Here is a 20701-nt window from a genome sequence, read left to right as displayed (position 1 = left end):
AACAGAGACATCAGATGCATCTGATCACAGCTACGTAAAACAAATACTTAAATGTCACTTAGTTGTTCAGAATCCTCTTTTAAAATATTTGTTTTGCATTTTAACTGGAAAACCATGACATTAACTCTGCAGGAGAGCAAGCTTCTTTTACTTAGAAAGCACGTAAAACACAGCAAGAACTGATCAAAGTGATCAGACTATTAAAAGCATGAAATTCATGTTAAAGTCTGGAGGAAATGTGGACGTACACAGAAATTATTCCTTATCTCACAGCCGGTGAGAATTTAAAGAGTCACGTCATCCACTGCTGTTCCCGTGTTTTGTTAAGTAAATAACTAAGAACATAGTGGGCATTGTGAAGCTGCCACAACAGCAGAAATTCTTAGAGCGCTTCATGCTTCTCTCTCCCTTTGTGAAGATTCCTAACATCCCAGCAGGTCTTTGCTAAAGTCTATGCAGTCAAAAGAACCAAAACCTGGTTTGATGACCATGGTATCCCATTTTGGCCAGCAACTATGCCTTTAAGAATGTACATGTATTATTAACAGGAACATGACATATATCGAACCAAAAAATCCTGCATTAATACAATAATTCATTCCTAAGGAGTCCCATCATTATATAATCCATATACAGTGCTGTACATGGAGGTTCTTTTCACTAAGTCATTATTTCTGTTTGACATTTATTTTTTATTTTTACATAACAATACCAAATATCTGATGACTCAGATTATTTGAAAAGCTGGAATTAATAAAAAAGCAACTGTAAAAAAAGTTATGACAGAAGCATGTTGTTTTCTCCAATAGTTTGTAGTTTATTTCATTACAGGCAGGGAAGTGGGGGAAAGGGGTTAAATACATTCTCAATGTGGGGCAGGAAAGGAAGGGATGCAAACCAGGTAAACATGGACAAGACATAGTTGAATCATTTCTTTTTTGATATAGATGAATTTGCAAATCTGCCAATACCTTAAATAAATAGCTTGATTTTTCTTCTACATGTCAGTACTGATCTTTTTAAGAAGTCTTATTGTTATATAGTTGTTCTCTACACGACTCTATGGGAATTCATCTTACAGATATCTGCACAAATAAGTACACGTAAAAGACAGTGCTGTACACATCACAATGGAGAAAAAAATTGTACTTTCTATTGGTAGAGTTTAGTCTTTGATCAACTTCAGGCAAAGCTACTGCAAGTAGAAACAGTCCGACATTAATGTGCCTACCAGGACTGGTAATAGTGTCTAATTAATGTCTCATTTAAACCAGTTTGCTGTAACTATAGTAGATCTATTTCCCATTACAGAAGCTGTGCAAATGGTTAGTGAGGCCTTGAGAGTGGCATCAAATGTTGTTTTGCAGCAGGTCTAATCACTTTGAGGAATTGGTGAAGATTACTAAAAGACAAACAAAACAAATGTAAAAACATAAGCATGCCATGGCAGAATGTTACACATTACTCGTAGAAAAGGGGAAAGACGGCTCCATTATAGAGAACTTGCATCTGGGATGAGTTTCCCCCATACTGTCCTAAAAACATAGGAGAACGACGACACCAAAGCCATTCTTTTGCAGGACTAATAAAACCCATCAAATATAGTGTTAAAAGTGACAACATTTACTGTATTAAAAAATGCAAAACATGAGCAACTTGTCAAACTCAAAGTGCTATGGATGACTGAATGCCATTCGAGAAGTCAGTCCAACGTTAAATAGGATAAGCCGGATTAAAGGGAAGTAAAACAGTTGACCTTCAAACATGAAAGCACCGTCAGTAGGAATACAAAAACACCTCCTGATACACTTTGACTGCGGATTAACCACTAGTCTAAACTTGGGTTACGTAATAATGATCGAGATACGGTGACTTTTTTCTTCCTTTCTGGACAAGTTCAGAGCATCTTTACTGCGACTTGATGACAAGACTTGTTATATACAAGCCATGCTACATTGAAATGAATTAGGCATGCAAACTTTCTGAACAAGATATTTTAAGACAATTAGCAAGTTTGATATTGGTTTAACCCCAGCGTGCTCAGGTTTTTGTTGTTTTTTTTACATGACAGGTATGGCAGCATTTTAATGTCTGGATGACATTGTCTCTGTGGTGTAACAGTCTGGATGGGAACTGACAGAATAACTAGAAAGGAAATACTGAACTAAGCCTGTGCTTAAATAAGGTAATATACATATATATTTAAAAAATTACATCTCATAAATACATTTGGCAAGACAAGGTGTTGTTTTTTCTTTTTTGGCAAAAGTGGTAAACTGAACAATGTGTGTAAAGAGTAACAAAAACGTCAATCTAGGTGGCTTAGTGACAGGTTCCCCTTTGAATAACTTAATAAAAAAATTGCCATGCAATATAAAGTGTAACCAAAAGACTTCAAAAACATCCATAGGCATCTGATATAACTTCGTCACAATCACTTAATGTTTAAGACACGGGTATTCTCACCAACATCACGCACTCTCTTTCTCCAAGTCAGTTCTTTGTAGACCTGAGGAACGTTTCTTATTGTTTTGTATTTTTTTTAACTTCTTTTTATAAACAAATATCCCATCTTCACATTCTGGATTTCTAAAAAAATAAACAAAAAAAGAAAACAACCAAAACATGATGAAATAAAACTGAAGCTGGTCAAGTTCTCAGAACAGCTGAAGAAGCAGGAAGAGGTCCAGTACACCGACCAAGATGTTGTGCCTCTGCTAACCGTTCCGACAGCATCAGTTTCTGATTACCTGCTCAGTTAATGGTTCTCCCTTTGCTTTTGCTAAATCAGGGAACTAGACGAAATGTAAAAATGTCCCCATGTGGGTTAGACATTGTTCTGGATTGGCATTGTGAAGCTACAGTTGCAAAGCAGCACAGCACCCTGGCATACAGAGAGAGGCATCTTCTTTTTTTGTTGTCATTGCAATACTGTGAAAATGTTGAAAAGAGACACCTGAAGAATGAATGTAGTGTGTGCGTTGGTCCATTAGGTCTGCTCACTGGATCTCGGAGTGTCAGGATTCCATTCTGTGGATGTGTTGGGATATGTTTAAATCACCTGACCTCTCCGTTTGGAGCAAAGCCTCCAGAACACCCTAAACTACTGATGAGAGCGTGTTCTCTTCAGGACAGTGGCAGGGGCTGGATGTTCGTAGGGAGTTTATTACTGGCAGGACGCCCTCGCTTGGTGAAAGGTCATTGAGCTCCTCTGATGAGGAGAGAGGAAATGATGGGGACAATGATATGCCTGAAGAAGGATCGGCAGAGCCAGCAAAAGTGCGTGGAGGTTTGGGAACAAGGTTAGGCTCCATTGTCGCTCTGGCCAGCAGTTGCGCATCATCCAGCTGCTGTCCATCTCCGAGACACTCACTCTGTCCAAAGGAGCCCCTCCCAGACTCCGACTCCCCATCAGACAGGTCCAGGGGCGGCGAGCTGCTACCATCCAATCTAAAGAGAGAGTCTAAGTACTGGGCAAACTCTAGCACAGCCTGACTGGGGTTCCCATTAGTAAGCGGAGGTGGAGCAGTAAAAGCTGCCAGACTGGGTTCTTCACTCAATGGTTTCTCTGTCGTCTCAAACCCTAAATCCTCTCTTTTAAGATCCGTTAATCTAGAACCAATCTGTGGGCTTAGGGGAGCGTTTGGAGTGCTCCCTGGGCTGTAGACACCCGGCATCTGATCTGCATCATTAACCATTGCTGATGCTGCGTTAGGCTCGTGTTTGATAGGCAGATTTAAAAGAGCTGGGGAGTGGGGTCCGCTGTAGCGTGGCGTGGCAGGAGAAAGCTTCATGGGGTAATCTGGAGTGGATCTGCATTCATGTGGGGTAAAGAACGGCCCAACTTCACCGAGGTGCTCTGGTGAGGCCTGGCAGAGGCAATCTGCAGCCAACAGTTCAGTCCGGGAACTGAGAGATGGGTTCTCCTCTGGTATTGGGGCATCCAAAGGGAACGGTAAACTACCCAGCATTGGCGACCCTCTGAAGGCCGCTGAGGAGCGCCGGGAATCCAGGCTGTAGAGGGACTCTGCGTCTGAGAGGCTTTCCATGACGGCCAGTGGAGCTTTACGGTCCCTAAGCTCCACCGTTAGCCGCTCCCGTGCTCCACGCAGCACTACAGGAACTGGGGGAGGAGGGCACTCAGAGAAACCATCCAGAGATATCTCAGACTGGGCACACGAACTGGAGGATAGGAAAAAAGCGGGTTTGAGAGGAATGGCAAGGATAGGAAGGGAGTGGGGGACCCAGAACAAAGGACAGACAATAAAAGTGGATCAAAACAACTTTTGGTGGGTTAAAGAGGAGGAAAAACAGGTAGATGTTAGTAAAGACATTATCTAGACAGCTTAATCTACGTGCCCACGTCAACATAGGTTAATGCAAGAAAAAGATGCATGAGTAAAGGATCATGGGTGCAGGTCATTTTGCTCATGGTTCCTTGTTTCCCAACACCTTGAGTGTCCAATACATTTTTTTTTAAGATAAAGAAACTAAAAGAAAGGATGTTAAATGCCCTTTCTTCTTTTAATACTATGAGTAAAGGGCACCAGGACAAATGTTTGCATAATGAGAGGCACCCATGAAGGTTGTGCTAGAAGTGCATGTAGGCCCTGGATTAACATCAAATACAAAAAGGGTACATTAGAATTCAAATGCTTCTACTACTACTACTACTACTACTACTAGAACTTCACACTGACTTTGGAGGAGTGAACCAGAGGGGGTCAGTTGGAAATCAAGATCTGCCATACGTTACAATTGCTCTGTGGTTACAGCGTGCAGGCGTGCAAGAAAGGGGGATCATATTGTGCAAAATTAGTACCAGCATGCCATTCTTACCGTAACAAAGGTTTTTCTCTTTTTTTTTTTTTTAACAGACAGACAATTTGAGAAAACAATAAAGTAGCAGTTAGTTGCAGTACTAAATCTGCCAGCACTACACAGTTAAATATGTCTATGGTTTAGTTTCACATGTTCTTTGAGGATCAGTCACATCCACAGCAGAGCCTGGCTTACTAACCGAACGCTGCTATTCCTGCGGTGGTGGGCCGCCATGGGCGTCGGCTCCTGAGAAGCCGCATCCTCAAAAATGGTCTCTGGGTTCAGGTCTACTTCGGTGGGGCTCACCATGATCTTGGCTGCTGACAACAGAGCCGTTTTTCCTTTATTGTAGTTCTCCAGCACCTGTTAACAGCGCAGAGGCACGTACACAAACACACAGACACGACTTCAGAGACAAATGTTGACTCAGTTCAGACTGTACACTCAGGAAAGGGAATAATTGACCGGTTAATCGAGGAGGAAATATAATGGTTGATCACCTGAAATGAGAAGCAACTTTATTAAAACTGAACCATAAAAAAACTGACCCACAAACCCAATTACCTACTCTATTCATTAGTTTTTATTAAAAAAGGAACATCTCTCTCTCTCTGTCTCTTACAGAAATCCTAGAATAAATCATCACAAAATGGAAACAATGCTTTAGATAAGTCTTTGGATGACCATCAGGAAATAAGAGAAGCCTAAACAGTAAAATTACAACCATATTTTCACCTTTAAAAAACAGTGATGATATAATAGATGGAAGTGAAATCTGAAAGTGAATTTACAGCCTACTGAGGCTGACATTAACCATCCACAGCTACCATGATGCCTCAGAGAGAACGCCCATAGAGCCCTCTCTCTAGAAAATAAGTAGTAACAGAGCAAACGCCACAACTACAAATGTTTAGTGATCTTTAATGAGTTAATGAACACAGTAACAAAAACATAAACATGGTGGTAGAATGAAATAAAAATTACATGGAGTGGGACAGAGATAAAATACAACGAATAAAAGTTTAGTCATTTAAAATGTGTTAAGGACCTTTCCATGTAGATGATAAGGGAGAGTTATAACATATCTGGCAAAGTGTAAGCAGTAAAAAAAAAGACAGGAAATATCTAGGACTAAAAACATTGTTTGCTTAACTTAACGAAAAATGAAACAATTGATGGCAGAAAATAAACGTGATCGCATTATAATCCTACAGCTAAATATATAGGTGGTTCATCTTGTGTAATGACATCAACATTGTAAAGACTTATTTCACCTTTCAGGATTTAAATATGCAAGCATCAATCCTCAGCTTTACCTGGTAATATTTCCTTTTTAAAGAAATGTGTAAACTTAGAAAAATTAGGGAAATGAGCAGAAGCTTTAACATTCTCCTTCCTCGGAATGAAACCCAACCAACCGATAATGAATGCGTATTTTTCAAGACTATATGAGAGAATAGTGAGGCAGAAAGAAGACAGAAAAACACAGCTGAGGGTAGTGGGAAATAAAGAGCGCTTAATGAGTTAGAAATTACATTACCATGGAAACTCTGAATACATGAAAACTTGTGAGGTGGTGGAACAAATGTGACAAATTTTCCATCGAGGCACTTGACTGAATGTACAGGCGCAGAAAGAAAGGGCTGAAAAAAAGAAGTCAAGTTATAAATGGAAAAAAAGAAAAAATAATGGCTAGAGGAGAGAGGATAGAACCTGTTTAAAGAGTTTTTGGTTAAATTAGAAGCATTACGAACTACTCTTGCAATGTGTGACATAATGCTGAAGTCATTGCTCAGTAAAACTCAACATATTTGTTACCCAAAACATTTGAGTAAAAACACTTTATGTTTTTGCTAAAACACTCAAGTTAAATAAAGCGGTCTCGGTTTGATGCATTTAATTAGTGTTTTATGTGGAAAATAAAACTAAGCAAGGGGCCGAAAGCAGAAGGTTTTACCAGTGAGTCTTTTCTACATATTTACAATAAAAGTAGCCAAACTCATAGTTCTTAAGTTGATTTTTTTTAAAGTGGAAGAAATTAGAACGTCTCTCCTCCTGCTCCTGGATTGCTTTAAAAGATGTAAATATATGTATCCAAAGAGGCCTTAAAGGCCAACATCAAAACCGTCACAGAGCCGTTTGGCCTTTCTTCAACATAACGGACAAGCGAAAATTAAACTAAGTGCTTTAATAGTTAATTGCAGCAAGTTTAATACTGGATATTGTAAAGTTTAGACTAAGGAATCAATAAGCTGCCCCGACACTTGTAAACTGCAGACCTCGTCATTGTGCAAAGAGCCTTGTGATGGTACCATCTTGAGCGGAGAACTTTCAGTGTGAGAAGAGTTAGACTCAACACACAGCACTTCAGAGAGAGGGGTAGTTATCATATCTTCGTTGGAGTGATGAATGCATGGCACTGACATGGTTTTTGCTGGTACGCATGAATCATTTTGAGCTGGGAGCTCTCCAGTGTGAGGGGTAGGGGATATGTTAGAAGGCGAAGCGACAGACGGCAAGCACGGCTGGGAGGCAGAGGTGCAGCCTGACAAAGGAGAGGGTGGAGGAACAGGTTCTGCATCTGGAAAAGATGGAGAGGGGAAGGCAGTTGGAAGGCAGGAGATGGCTTCAGTTTCAGAGTGGGATTCAGTGCCAGGTGGGTGTTTGTGGGGAGTGGAAGAAGTATCAGACCGAGGAGGACTGGAGTTTAGCTCTCTTTGTGGGGTTATAACATTAGTGCTGTTGCAGGCTTCCTGAATGAATTCCAGTTCCTCCATTTCCAAATTTTCCTGCTGAGGAAGGGGACAAAATGGTTCCAGCACCTGTTGAAACACCAGATGTATCACACCACAAGCTGGGAACAGAAGGCAAATATACACAACCAAAACTGATCTTACCCAGTGAACCTAAACACACACACACACAGGTAGGAAGAAACACCAAACATTAAGTCTGCAGCCACAAAAAAAGCAAACCCACAGCTGATCCTTCCCATGCAGGCATACATGTTAACAGCCTGTTATCAGAACAGATGTTCATTGTCCTAGACAAACCTGAGAAGACCACCAACCAACCAATCAACCGTGACAGAACAGTTCCCATGCTTTGAGACAGGACTGACAACAAAAGACATAAACAGAGAGGTCAAGTTATAGGTTATGAATGGCTTACATGCACAAAGAAACCTTTAAAACTGCACTCGTTTTTAGTAAGAAAAATAATAAGCCTGAGACAATATTTGTAGCAGTCAATGGACTGTTTCTGTAAACCAGTTCAAATGTATGTCAGGTGAAACGTCATAAAGGCAACATGGTTTTCATCCATCACTAGAAGATATTTTTCAAAGGAATCATTCCCTAGGTGTTTCATACTATCGGTTATGGTGATAAAAAAAAAACGTAAAATCTAGTTACATCAGGACACTGCCAGATTTAAATGAGTTTCTGGTTTAATTGAATCTGAATCGAAACTAAGCCTGATTAATCTCAGTGTTGTTAAACCTCTTTAAACTTTTTAAGAGGTATTTTATAACCCTACAGAGATAAGTTTAGATTTTAAGTTATGTGAATTGATAAAATCTTACGCTGTTATGTAGATATATTTGTATAGTTATTGTGTGGATATCCTGGTAGGTTGTAAGGTGTAATAAAAACAGGGTAGGCAAAAATTAGCTTTGCTTTAGCCTCTTCCTTTTTTGGTAAAGTGTGGGTTTGTTTATTGTTTTTTTTTTTTTCCTTTTATTGTTTCCTGTGTTTAATGTTGACAATTTACAAAAATTAAGTGATTGATTATTGAACTTTTTATTATAATTATAAAGTTATTCGCATTTTAAATTTTTTTAAGCTTAAAATATATATATAGTGTTTTGTTAGAAGCAACTGGTACATGCTCGCCATTGGCTTAATTACCCAGCAGTGGAAGTCAAGAGCAAGAGTGAAAGGACAACGCTCCGTTATTTGAAAAACACCCCCATAAAGCGAAACCTGTATAAGCAGGAGGATGAACCAGACCTTATTTAGGCCCTCCATAACCATGTGAGGCATGTGCTCATTCAGCATTGCTGGCGATATGATGACCTCGTCGAACCCCTTGTTGTCTCCCCAGAGAGCAGAGTAAGTCGGCTCTTCCTGTCCGCACCTAGAAAGGCAGAGAGCCAAGCGGTCAGACACCGGACCATGAACACACATTGATTTTCTGGGCGGTGTAAAACAGAACAATAAGACAACTGGTATAAAATGAGGAAACCTTTAAACAAATCCTCTTTAGACCTCATTAAAGATTGTATCATAAAACCCATAAAGTGAAATTTCTAGCAGTTAATGAGATATCATCGGAAATTATAAAGGTATGTAAGTATTTCTCCTCTGCTATGCTGACGTAAAGCAAAAGCTTTTTGAGCTTTAGTAGTAACTACTTTTCAGTAAAATTCAGTAAAACTCAGAAGAACAATAAGCCCTAAATGCTTCTATAGAGTTAGCAACTCAGTCAAAAACCCACCTCAGGTTCTCTTTGGTGACTTTCTCGATTAAAAAGAAATGTTTGGGTTTAGGCTTTAAAACATTATTTATGTGTTTTGAACATTGTTTGAAAGCTCAACGCTTCAGTCTGCAATAAATGTTATGAGACCTGGGAACTGTCTTCATGTTGCTGACAGCTGAAATATAAAAAGGAAGACCTCAAGCAGCAGGATGACGCAAAGCAGCAGACGTCTATCTACAAAATCATAACCTGGAACTGAGACGTTTTTAGCTGTAATTAATGTAATAAACTTTTTCAGTCTGTTTTCTGACCATGACTCTGGTGGATGGTTGTGCACCACGTGGATGATCCTGCCAGGAGGATAGAGAGGTGTGGAGGCCGACGGTGCGATGCTGAGGTCACTAGCGTGTAGCCACAGGCGGCTGCTGGGGGGCGCTGTGGACTGAGATGGAGGATCGTCGTCCTCCACTGGAAGCTCTGATTTGGGGATGCATTTGGTACCGCCCACAATGATCCTCCACTGTTAGAAAAATAAAACATTCCTCTCAAAGTTATCATCTGCCTTTTGAAAAGCAGTTAATTAAATAACGGTTTTCTAAAATACAAAAATAAAAAATACAAATGTAACTTAAAGGTATAGTGGAGGATGTTCTTTTTGCAGGTGGATCGTCAAAGTATATGGTCCTCCTAAATGTCAGTCATTCTGGTGATATGTTTATGTAAGTCCGTCCTACATGCTCGTCCCCATTTTCACTTACCGGTGGTGAGTCTGACATAGTGGAAAAATTGTAAATCTTCTTTTGGAAAGGAAAGTATGAGAGATTCAAACAGCAACTTTTAAACAGAGTATGCATGAGGAGAAATGGGCTTGTGCATACTCTCACACACATTTTTTTAAGTGGAGATGGCAGATCTTTTTTTCAGAAATTCATCAAAATACTCCATTATACCTTTAAAGTAAACTTGAATAAAATGTTTTCACTAATGTTATCTTCTGTGGTACCAAAACCTACGTTACCTTTGGCTTGTTACTTTTCTGTAAGACCTCCAGAAGATGCCGTCTGAAACCCTCCAGCTGAGACAGGCCGAGCCTAAGACAGAACAGAGGCTATTCTGGTCAATTTGAAACTAACCAGGAAACATTTGATCCGGTGGAAGAGATACCTTGGCACGAGGTCTTTTCCTAATACCACAGATGTGACAAACTCTTTGGAGTACTCCATGGCATCCTCACTGGGTATACAAAAATACAACATGGAAAACTTGAAAAATGTAAACATATTTTATGAAGAGCCTGAGCAAAAAGGGAAACATCAGCCGTCTGCAAGCAGTTGGACTTCAACCAACAAATGGGCAAAGAGATCATCATTTTCTTTACAATGCAACTTTAGTGCTTTTAAAAAAGTAAACCACCTGAGAATCTGATGCCAGAAAAACACTGGAAAGTCATCACTGTGATATTTCTGATGTTCAACACCATGTTTTGCTCCAAAAAAGTGACGATTTTGGCTAAACGGATACTTTTTCCCTTTTTTTGCCTTCCAATTATGTTTATTCATTTGGCTTTTGGGACCATTTCCAGACTGAAAGATGCCAGGAACATTGTTTTTCCATCTATTGTTGCCATTAATGAATTTAACTTCCTATTTTGTTGTTGCTGTTTTAAGCCTGCCTTATGTAATCAAATAGGTTCTATTTACCCATTTTCTTGACTTCACAGGTAAAGAAGTAATCAAGCCCTAACGTGTCTGGTGAATTGAAATTCAGATGTGTGGTTTATGACAGTTCATTCACGATTTAACAAGTCGAGCAAGTTTACTTTTACTACAACAAAGGTTGGCAGCTTATTTCCCTAAAAAAACCAAACCCCTATTAAAAATGACACCCTTACTCTAATATTAATCCAAGCTGGCCTAAAATATTTAAGTGTCTCAAAACAAAAGAAAAATAGAAGAATTCTGAAAAGGGACCAGTACTTTTCACAGCTTAATTTAAAGCAGGCATCACTGTGCAAATATGAGCTTCCTATGACAACTCGACAAAACATTGATGGGCAGTCTTTGTAGGACACAAAACTAAATGATTACATTGGAAACTTCAATATGTAAGAAAGAAAGAGTGGAGTAAGGTTAATGCACTTCTCTACAATACGCCTTTTACAGATAAATGCATGGTAAGTATTTCCTATTCATAGCATGCAAAGACCAAAATCCATACTCCCCCACAGCCAAGCACACATAACATGTGTCCACTATCAGAAAGCTGCAGAGCTGATATGAGGCCCATCAGCTCTTTGTGTGAGCAGCTCTAAGGAGACACTTATGGATGAGACAGTAGACTGCATTCTAGGATGCCTCTAAGGGTCATATTGATCAGTGAGCATGTGTTGGTTATTGGTCACAATTCTCTGGTGGGTTTTTTTCCCCCCAAAGCTGTCAAATATCCTCAACAGCTTTAGAAGGAACTTAAAAAAATACGAATGTTTAACATCCTTAATGACCCAAAATATAAATATGTAGGATTAGAAAAGGCAAACATTATGTAACCTAAAGAGGCTTTACAGCAGCCCACCTCCTGCCCAAAAACAACACAGGCACAGTATTTTTTTTTTTTGGATTTACAAAAAAATTGTCATTGAAAGATCAAAAAATATTTACATGTGATTATTTAAATAAAAACACAAATACATTAAATAAATAAACAGATTGATTTTAACTTGTGCTTATATAATTGAGCCGATATTTTTGTGCATGAGATCAAACAAATATCTTCTGAAAAATTAGGTGTTTATTGCACAGTGGTGACCTGGGAGTAAACCTTCAAAATGACTGGTACCCTTTAAAAACATGACAATTCAGCCTCATTTCGGCATTTCATAACTTCTTTCACAGCTCCAACAAAACTTGAACCTTTTTTTTTTTATAAAATGAGACGCCATGTCTTACCTCAGAAGGCCACCAGGTGGAGAATAAGAGTAGCAGTGGAGTGTGGGGTACTGAGGTCTGAGCAGGAAGGAGAGGATAGCAGCAGTGCCTGCCCCAAGAGAGTGCCCGACTATCACCAGCCCATAATGCATGGTGCCCTTGCTCTGTGGGAGACAGTCATTACACTCACTACAGCACAACAAAGGGATGCTTCTTTAGCTGTTGGCAGAATGTGCTTTAAACACAAACATTTGGTTTATGGTAATTTCTGCACATTTAGTAAGGCTTTAAATGAGGTACAACAGCTAATGTCAGCACACATTCTGAACAGGATCCTTACTAAGCCAGACATATTGCACACTGTACACTGAGTCACGTACCAAGTCTCTTCCAAAAGCTTGTGACAAGATCATTTCCTGCTCCAATTTCTTCTTAATGTATTCTGCTGAGTAAACCATTCCCTGAAGAGAATTAGAAAGGGATTCAATAGAGAGAGGGCGGCAAAAAGAAAGAGAAAAATGAAAAGGCAGTCATTCATCTCTTCACAATATCCAAAGCAATTACCCTGCTGTTAACTTTTGAAAGGACTGTCTCCCCTCAGAAAGCTTAGAATATATATATAAAAAAAAACTGCACTGCAAAAAAATATCTAGAAATATGTAAACATTTCTTAAATTAACTGTATTTACCTTTAATTTGTGTTGGTAAAGAAGATGATTTGCCATTAGAATGATTATTTTTACTCTTAGAATAAGATAATTAGATAATATGCACTTGAAATAAAACAATGCAATAGTTTTTTCTTATCTTAAATGTAAATTGTCTTGTTCCATTGGCAAAGTGTCTCACTTACCTCCTCAATTCAAGAAAAAATGCACTTATTTTGCTAAATTTAGTAGTATGTAGATTTTTTATTTTTTGCAATCTGAGAATTTGGCTTGCTTTTGAGATGTTCAGACTCTAACCTTGTGACCAAGCCAGGTCCCATGCTGCCCCTCCACTGGCAAACGTTCAGAGTCTCCTGTCAGATCAGTCAAGGCGTCCTGACACATAGAGTATAAGACAGGCGAAACAATTACATTTAAATAATAATCCACAAAGGTGATTTTAAGAGAGGAACAAAAATTAAAAAGGAAAATCTTAATCTCTTAAATGAGTATAGGGTATGAAAAATAGTTCTATTCATCCTTCATAGCCAGTTTGTTTTATAACAACCCTTCAACACAGCAGATGGTAAATGAGATGAAAGAATTGTGTCAGCCGAAGTGATTTCATAAAGCTTCATTCATTTACCTTTATGTTGCTGAAAACTAATTAAATTGATCACACGCTTTCCTGTGAGCATTTTATCTTTGCTAAACATAAAAAGCCCTGTTTCTTATTCTGTTCTGGTTAAAAACTAAAAGAATTTCCAATAAGCATAAAAAAAGGAGTTTATAGGATATTTCTCTCTAAGAGTGGACAGTCACGCTCTTGTTCTTTGCATGCTGGGTGTGGGAGTTTGAGTGCGCTGTACTGAATATGAGAATCTAACCTGCTCTTGGAGTTCGAAGGTGCCTCTACATTATAGCAAAAATCTATATTGTTATGATAAAGAACAAAACAGACAAGGAAAGTTAAACCACCTTTGGTGAAAGGGTCCCCCTGATACTGATGACGACTTTCTTTTTTGCATGATCCACCGCCACAAAGAACGGAGTTTCGTAAACCTGTTTAAAACAAGCACAACAGCCGATAAATTAACTGTATGTCATTAAAAAAAGAATATGATAAACGATGCAATAAAAAAAAAATTAAAAGGAGACATCTTCCAGACACACTAAAGCTGTTAACATGACCAATCAGTGGCACATGACTGCAGTCATGTTCCTCCTTTTTACAAAGCCTGAGTGGGTGCAGAGGGAAGCATGACGATGCAGCCGAGCCAGTTAATACTGAAACAATTGCTCGACAGATTCTTATCCAACGACTATAAACTTAAATTTATTACAGTGGAATTTTTGGATTAATTCATGCCTTAAAATCTTAAAAGCACGGTGTAGATGAATATTCAGTGCCCTGGTTTAATAGTTAATAGTTTGCAGAACCACCTTTTGCTGTGGTTACAGCTGCAAGTCTTTTGGGATATGCTGTGCACCAGCTGTGCACATCTAGAGTGGAAACTTTAACCATTCTCTTCAAAGCAAATCATGATCAGATTAGAACTAAAAAGCATTTGTGAATATTATTTCAGCTGTGTTTAACTTCAACATGGAGTCACTAAAGAGCCAGTATTTCAATTAGCCGTTTACTTTTTTGACAGATGAAGAACTCTTGTGGCAGTGTTCCTGAGCTGTTTGTCTTCCTATTAAAGATTTAAGACCCATTGCTGCCGTCTGCAAATGTTTGCTTGGTATGAGGGATTTCTGCAAAAGTTAAGAGGCCCTTGTTCAAGAGGAGTATTTGCTACAAGTTAGTGACTTGATTGCAATTGCCCCGGGCTGACCTATTTTATTTCATCTTGCTAAAAATCTACAAGCCCCTAGATGTTTCACTCCAAGGTTTCATTGTTTTTAATGACCTTGAAAGCTTGCTTGGCGCGAGTCCATTGTTGCGGGACGTTCCTGTTACTTTTTTGTGGAAAAGTACCAACTTCTACTTGTGTGCCTGAATCTCCATGTTAGCTGTAAACCTCTCCTCCTTCTGTGTGGTGGTAAACCCACTTTAAGCTCGTTACCACCATCTGAAGGGGAAGAAAATCAGTGTCCTAATCGGGTTAAATATGATGTGACCAAAATTGAGTGCCTCTGCAATTTGAACATTTTGTTTCGATAAGCTGCAGTTATACTGCAAATGCTAATTTTTTATAGGCCTACAGTTGGCTGGAGGGGTTCACTAAATAGAGAAGAATGCATCTTAAATTGAGAATCTGATTTATTTACATCAGGGTTTATTTGGAAAACATGGTATTTAACTCCCACTTCATATTTATTTAACATTACCTGTATCCATTGATGAATGGATCAGAAGAATGGTAAAACAATTATTTTTAAGTTTTGTTTGAAAATATGTTACACATTCAACAGTTGCCTTACATTTGCAATGCAGTGTAACAGGGATCCAGCAAGTCATAAAGCCAGTCCCATCCAAACTCATTTCTGATTTCTTGTTTCAAAAAGTAAAAGATGTTCATTGTGAATTTACAGCAGATATTTCTACACAAAAAGCACAAACATGAGGGAGGAAAGGCAAATGGCAAATAAATGGGTAAGAAGACAGAGAAGTCCATTTACTGCTGTCCACCCTTTTAAACTGCAGAACAGAACACTAAGATCAGATAGACAAACTTTTTCTTCCTTCAGTTTATTTTCTTATCGAAATACTTCAAATCAAACAAATTTGAAAACTTTTCCGAACTGTAATCCCTAAATTAAAGAATTTGTTATATTTTCCATAACTTCATATTGTTACCTTAGTTCTGTTTTAACAGGGTATAAAGGTTGCTGTCAAATCCAAAATAAGAAATTAGGAGTCGCCTTCTCTAAAGCGTTGGGTTTATTAGTTTTCCAATTAAACTACATTGTATAACTGAACATCAGATGGCAGCTCTAAGCTATTACCTTAAATACGACAACAAATATTTATTTGTTCCTGTTGCATTTCTATGTAATGACATGTAATAGTTAGCATTTTAGAAAGCCAGATTTAAGGGGAAGATACATAATCATTCAAAAGAAAAGGTTACCGCAGACACACATTTTTATGATGGGAGAGTTACAGCACAAGTTAAAATGTCAAAAGAAGATGTCATCAGAGCAGCTGTGCAACACTAAATTTCCTGAAAAATGCATAAAACATACAATCTTCTTTTAGAAAAAAAAAGATAAAGCAGCTCTTGCAGCTTTGCAACCTTTTGTGGTTTTAGGGGATTTTGTTTTAATGGTCACTCTACAACCTGATAGTGAAAAGACTGAGTGCAGAGGAAAGCAAGCCGACCACAAAAGACAGAGTTACCAATTTCAGTCAGCCAGGGGAGGAAGATCTCTTAATTAAACAAGAATTGCTGTTAGAAGCATAAAGAAATAAAAATAGAGTCACAGAGTGTTCTTTTTAAACTGTATATCATCTGCACTCACTAAAATTCAGCTCTGTGACTTTATCCGTTGCTGTCATAAAGGCACATCAGTTCCTCCTTGTTCTGTCCTCACACGTCTCCCACAGAAGAGAATAAAAGGTACAACACTGTGCTTAGAATGCAGTCTGAAAAGAGTTATAGTTCCAGCTGTCCAGCTACCCTGGAGCAACTCTGCTTTTCCCTGCCATCAAGGCCTTTTTCCATCCTGCCACAGTCTTAGGTCAGTGAATTTATAAATGGAAACCTAGTGCTGGTTAAACTCGCTGAGAGGCCCTCTGCTCTGCAAATTAGTAGCCCAAGTGCAGCTTTTTAGTAAAAATATCTCTGCTACACAATAAAAACCCATTTTAATGTCTATTATTGACTTTTTTTCAAATGTAAAAGAAAAGACGGAACGGCAAAGCTAAACCTCTAATATAATTACCACAGCATTTTATTACCAGGGCATCGGGTTTACGGAGATAAAAAACATATTTTAAAATGGCTGACCATTTTCTTAGGTAGATTTATTTTAATGTGTAGCAATTACACTCTTGCAAAAATGGGCTGAGGTGTCCTTTTTCAGCCCATTCACTTAAATAAAGTGCAGATGAATAATAAAGTGTTTGACCACACCAACAGTTTAAAACAAAATTCATATGACTGTGGGGTTCTTCAAATGCTGAGGGTGTTTGCTTTCACAGCAGCTCCGGTTTACAGCTGATGTGGTCAAGACAGAACAAACCAAGGATTTATGTTGCAGAGCCACTGTGCTACACAGCATTTGTTAGAGACAATGTTTTAAACTGTTGCATGCTCGTAACTGTGTGCACAACTATTCATGCCTTTGATATTTTTCTTATTCTATCACATTACAACTAGAAATTCTCTTGTATTTTACAGCGACTTTATTTGACAGACCAAAATGTTCCACAGCTGAAGGACACATGTTTTCTAATTGATTGAAATAAGAATCTGAAAAGTATAGTGAGCATTTGTTTTTGCCCCTGCAAGTCAAAGATTTTGACATTACAAAACATAATATTGGTAGTTGCTGGAAAAATAACGCAGTTACTGTAATGCGCTAGTCCCAACACTGGATTTATGAAGTACAACACTGTGGGGTTTTTTTTGTATTTTATAAACAAAACCCAATAATGTATATGTAGTGCATGAGGTTAAGCTGAGCATGCTGCTCTGTGCTGTGAGATGACTTTGTAATATCATCTTGACAAAGTCACTGATGCCCAGAGAGACAAAGGAAAGGCTAGTGATATTTGAGGATGGAGCTTTGAACAAAGGTTTAAGAGATACTGTTACTGATTCAGAAATGTCTTTGGTGTAAGTTTTTCTGCATCTTATCTACTTATTTTTAACAGCAACACACCAGAATTTCCACATTTGGAGAAAATAAAAGCACTTCTTCATTTATGCTGTCTCTCCCTGTACAGAGTGCAGCTCGTGTCCCTCTCTTTTTAATAGCAGAATAACAACCACACTTTTTCACCCAAGCTGCAGATCTCTGTAGTTCCTCCAGAACTACTTTAAATGCCACATTTTTTTCTGGGTTTTCCTTAAGGGTATCAGAGTGAAAGGGTTGATTTATACATTTTTATCTTTTCCTTCTTGAGTTATATTCTGCTTTATGTCAACATGAATTCTTATTAAAATACAGTGAAGTCTGGTGTCCTAATATGACCTAAAGTTGCAGGGCACCATCTAAGACCTTAAAATGAAGGGTGAGACTGCAATTCACTTCTGCAAGGCATTTTAAGTAAAATGTTGGCCTGTTGTTGTGAAACCTCTGTACGGAATTCATGCTTCATTCTGACCTAAAAATAAATCTTAGAACATTTCTGATTGCTGAAATACTCACAGCATCATGGCAGGATGTGTAGACAATGTGAACCTGCTTGAGATCCTGATCGAGGAACTGTCTGCGTATGGCCAGGACGTTGCAACCGCAGCAGTTGTCCTCTTCCACCGTCACAGACTGAGACAACCGAGAGCCAGACACTGATGAGCTGCTGGGCAGAAAGAGCATGATACCATGGGGAGGAAAGAAAGAAAACAGATTGGTGTTAAGATTGTTCATCGGACTGCAGATTAAGTGGACATAACAGAAATGCAGTAACAGCATGTAAGATAACAGGGATATAATTAGCAGTGCAGGGAATCTGGGTGCGAGCATGTGATAAATTCAACACTGCTTGTGTCAGTGAGTGGGTCTAACTGGAGTGGTATTGTCTCAGTGGATTACCGCTTGGCAAGTGTTGACGCATGCGAAATTTGATCAGTGCTGAAGAGGCTCAAGAGACACAGAAACCAAATAGATATAAATGTGCGGGTGTGCGCTCGAGTGCTTACGGGCAGGAGCTGGCGAGGCGGCACAGCCCACAGCCAGGCTTCCTCATCAGGTACATGGGCCAACCATATGCAGCCAGGGCAAAGAGCATATAATAACACACCTCCTTGTACATGTTCATCTCAGCCTTGGAGGAGCAAACACAAAAACTTGCATCAGAGTGAGTGAAAGAGGAGGAGCAGAACATTTCTTACAGTTACTCAGATCCAATGGGTTTTCAAAAGCCTCAAATATGATTTTTTGAATTCTGGGAACAGCAGAAAAGGAAGAAAAGCCAGCTCTGGTTCAGTCAATCTACAAAACAAAAAAACTCACAGAGTTCTTGAGGTCCAGGTATCTGGTACTACGAGTAACTGGTATTCCTGATAAGAACGCTATAATGTCATTGTTGGCCTGTCAAAAAAAAGAGAAGAATTCATCTTAAATTGTGAATTTTATGCATTTCTATATTTTCTTTGTAAAGAGTGCTACCTGGCCCAGGACATTGGATCTTTTAGACCTCTGTGTTTGACGGAGAAGCACAAGTCCGGCAATAATATCACTCGGCACAATGTCCAGGTCTCTGAAGAACTCCGCAAAAAGACTGGCAACTTCCGAATATGCATCCTGGTTGCAAAAACAACAGACAACAGCATGCACAGATCAAAAACTTTAGTGGTAGGGCAATCTTAAAAAAAAAAAGTTAAAGTGCAATATCACAGTTGCAAAGGAGTATTTGGTCTCTCTGTAGATGATAACACACCAGGACAGTGGTGACGATGGCACAGAAAGGTGAGGAAAACGTAGTTTGTGGCTCATTTGAACAATGTCTCATTTTATGTTTTCCTAATATGTAGCTCGGATCAGTGTGCAACATCTCAAGTAACATGTGGAGCAGATCACCCATCATCAGCAGGGAGAGTGGAGGACAATAAGAAACCGATTTAACTTGCTTAACATCATTAAAACCACATAACGCTTGAGAGGAAGTACTTCCTCTCAAGCCTCGTTAATTAGAAATACTTATGAACCACTTAGCTTAGCGTCCTCACCAAGACTAATGCCAGATAACAGGCAGAAGAAAACATGAATAGTGACCGCTCAATGCAATTTTTTCATCTCAAGATCGAACCTCTTGACCGAACCCTTTATACGCCATCATGTTTGTTAAATTCAAATGTCTATTTGAGTTGCATCCACTGAAGACACAATGATTCATGAATAATTTCAGGGTCAGAATTACGTTATTAATGCCTTGTGGGAAATTCTGTTCTTGCAGTGCAACAATTTACAGAACAGATTTCCATCATGGATGAATTGTACAACGTAAAATGTTCAGTGTTTTGTTCTGTTCCCTTAAAATTTTTATCTACAACAAACAAAAGTGGGTTGAGCTTTGTTTAGACTCACCGATTGTGTATCTTGAGCTCTTGTGCAACACATGAAGAATTTCAGTCTTCTGCTCCAGCTGCTGGCCTGGCCCTCTTCTAGTCTGTGTCTAATAGCAAGAGAAGCCCCAATACCACAGATTAATTAAAAAGAAAGACAGATTACGGTAAAAGAAAGGCAGAGTCATCAAAGACTGAGTCAGAGAGAAGAGTCAACAGAGGCAGTTTGTACCTAAGAGTGTATGTAGTTAGGTTCCGCTGTCGCCGACGGGTTGCTTTGAGCTTTACAAAAGTCCGTCCAGTAGGATCGAAGGTGCACATGAGGGTAATGCAAACGCTGAGGATCACCAGCCAGTTACATGCAACAATTCCTGGAAAGAGCGTTAAAAAGATCATTTTACTTCTAACATAAAAAGCTTAAGACTATAATATTTTTTTCTCATCTCTTCTTTCAAACATTTATTCACCGACCCAAAGCCAGGTTTTTTGCAGTGACATCAGAGCACGGCTGGTAATACTGGACAAGCCAGGCAATTCCTACTACAGCATACACTAGTTCCACAAGAAGAATAGCTAAAAAAGAAAAGAGAAATTATGCTCCAAATGCATTTTCAATCCAACAATATAATGTTAAATCTTGCAGCTTTTACTA

At 38.9% G+C, this 20701-nt stretch overlaps 1 protein-coding gene across 3 annotated transcripts in view; it reads right to left on the bottom strand.

Annotated features, from left to right (window-relative positions):
• Window positions 1–2782: 2782 nt before the first annotated feature.
• Window positions 2783–20701, bottom strand: part of dagla (diacylglycerol lipase, alpha) — a 42240-nt gene continuing 24321 nt past the window's right edge. Inside the window, exons 4-21 of one of the 3 annotated variants that reach the window (XM_015401969.1) lie at window positions 20521–20622; window positions 20282–20420; window positions 20072–20159; window positions 19154–19288; window positions 18998–19075; window positions 18685–18809; window positions 18194–18344; window positions 13850–13933; window positions 13190–13267; window positions 12605–12685; window positions 12246–12388; window positions 10465–10533; window positions 10319–10391; window positions 9612–9820; window positions 8832–8958; window positions 5021–5184; window positions 4840–4857; window positions 2783–4182 (exon numbers count right to left, since the gene is read on the bottom strand). In XM_015401969.1, coding sequence (XP_015257455.1) covers window positions 3099–4182; window positions 4840–4857; window positions 5021–5184; window positions 8832–8958; window positions 9612–9820; window positions 10319–10391; window positions 10465–10533; window positions 12246–12388; window positions 12605–12685; window positions 13190–13267; window positions 13850–13933; window positions 18194–18344; window positions 18685–18809; window positions 18998–19075; window positions 19154–19288; window positions 20072–20159; window positions 20282–20420; window positions 20521–20622 — 2948 coding nt within the window. In that variant the 3' untranslated portion in view covers window positions 2783–3098. The remainder of the gene's footprint in view (window positions 4183–4839; window positions 4858–5020; window positions 5185–8831; window positions 8959–9611; window positions 9821–10318; window positions 10392–10464; window positions 10534–12245; window positions 12389–12604; window positions 12686–13189; window positions 13268–13849; window positions 13934–18193; window positions 18345–18684; window positions 18810–18997; window positions 19076–19153; window positions 19289–20071; window positions 20160–20281; window positions 20421–20520; window positions 20623–20701) is intronic. The other 2 variants (XM_015401970.1, XM_015401971.1) reach the window with 2 other exon arrangements.

Source organism: Cyprinodon variegatus, unplaced genomic scaffold, assembly GCF_000732505.1.
Source record: "Cyprinodon variegatus isolate N-32 unplaced genomic scaffold, C_variegatus-1.0 Scaffold1279, whole genome shotgun sequence".
Classification (NCBI taxonomy): domain Eukaryota; kingdom Metazoa; phylum Chordata; class Actinopteri; order Cyprinodontiformes; family Cyprinodontidae; genus Cyprinodon; species Cyprinodon variegatus.
This window is presented reverse-complemented; position numbering and strand designations above follow the sequence as displayed.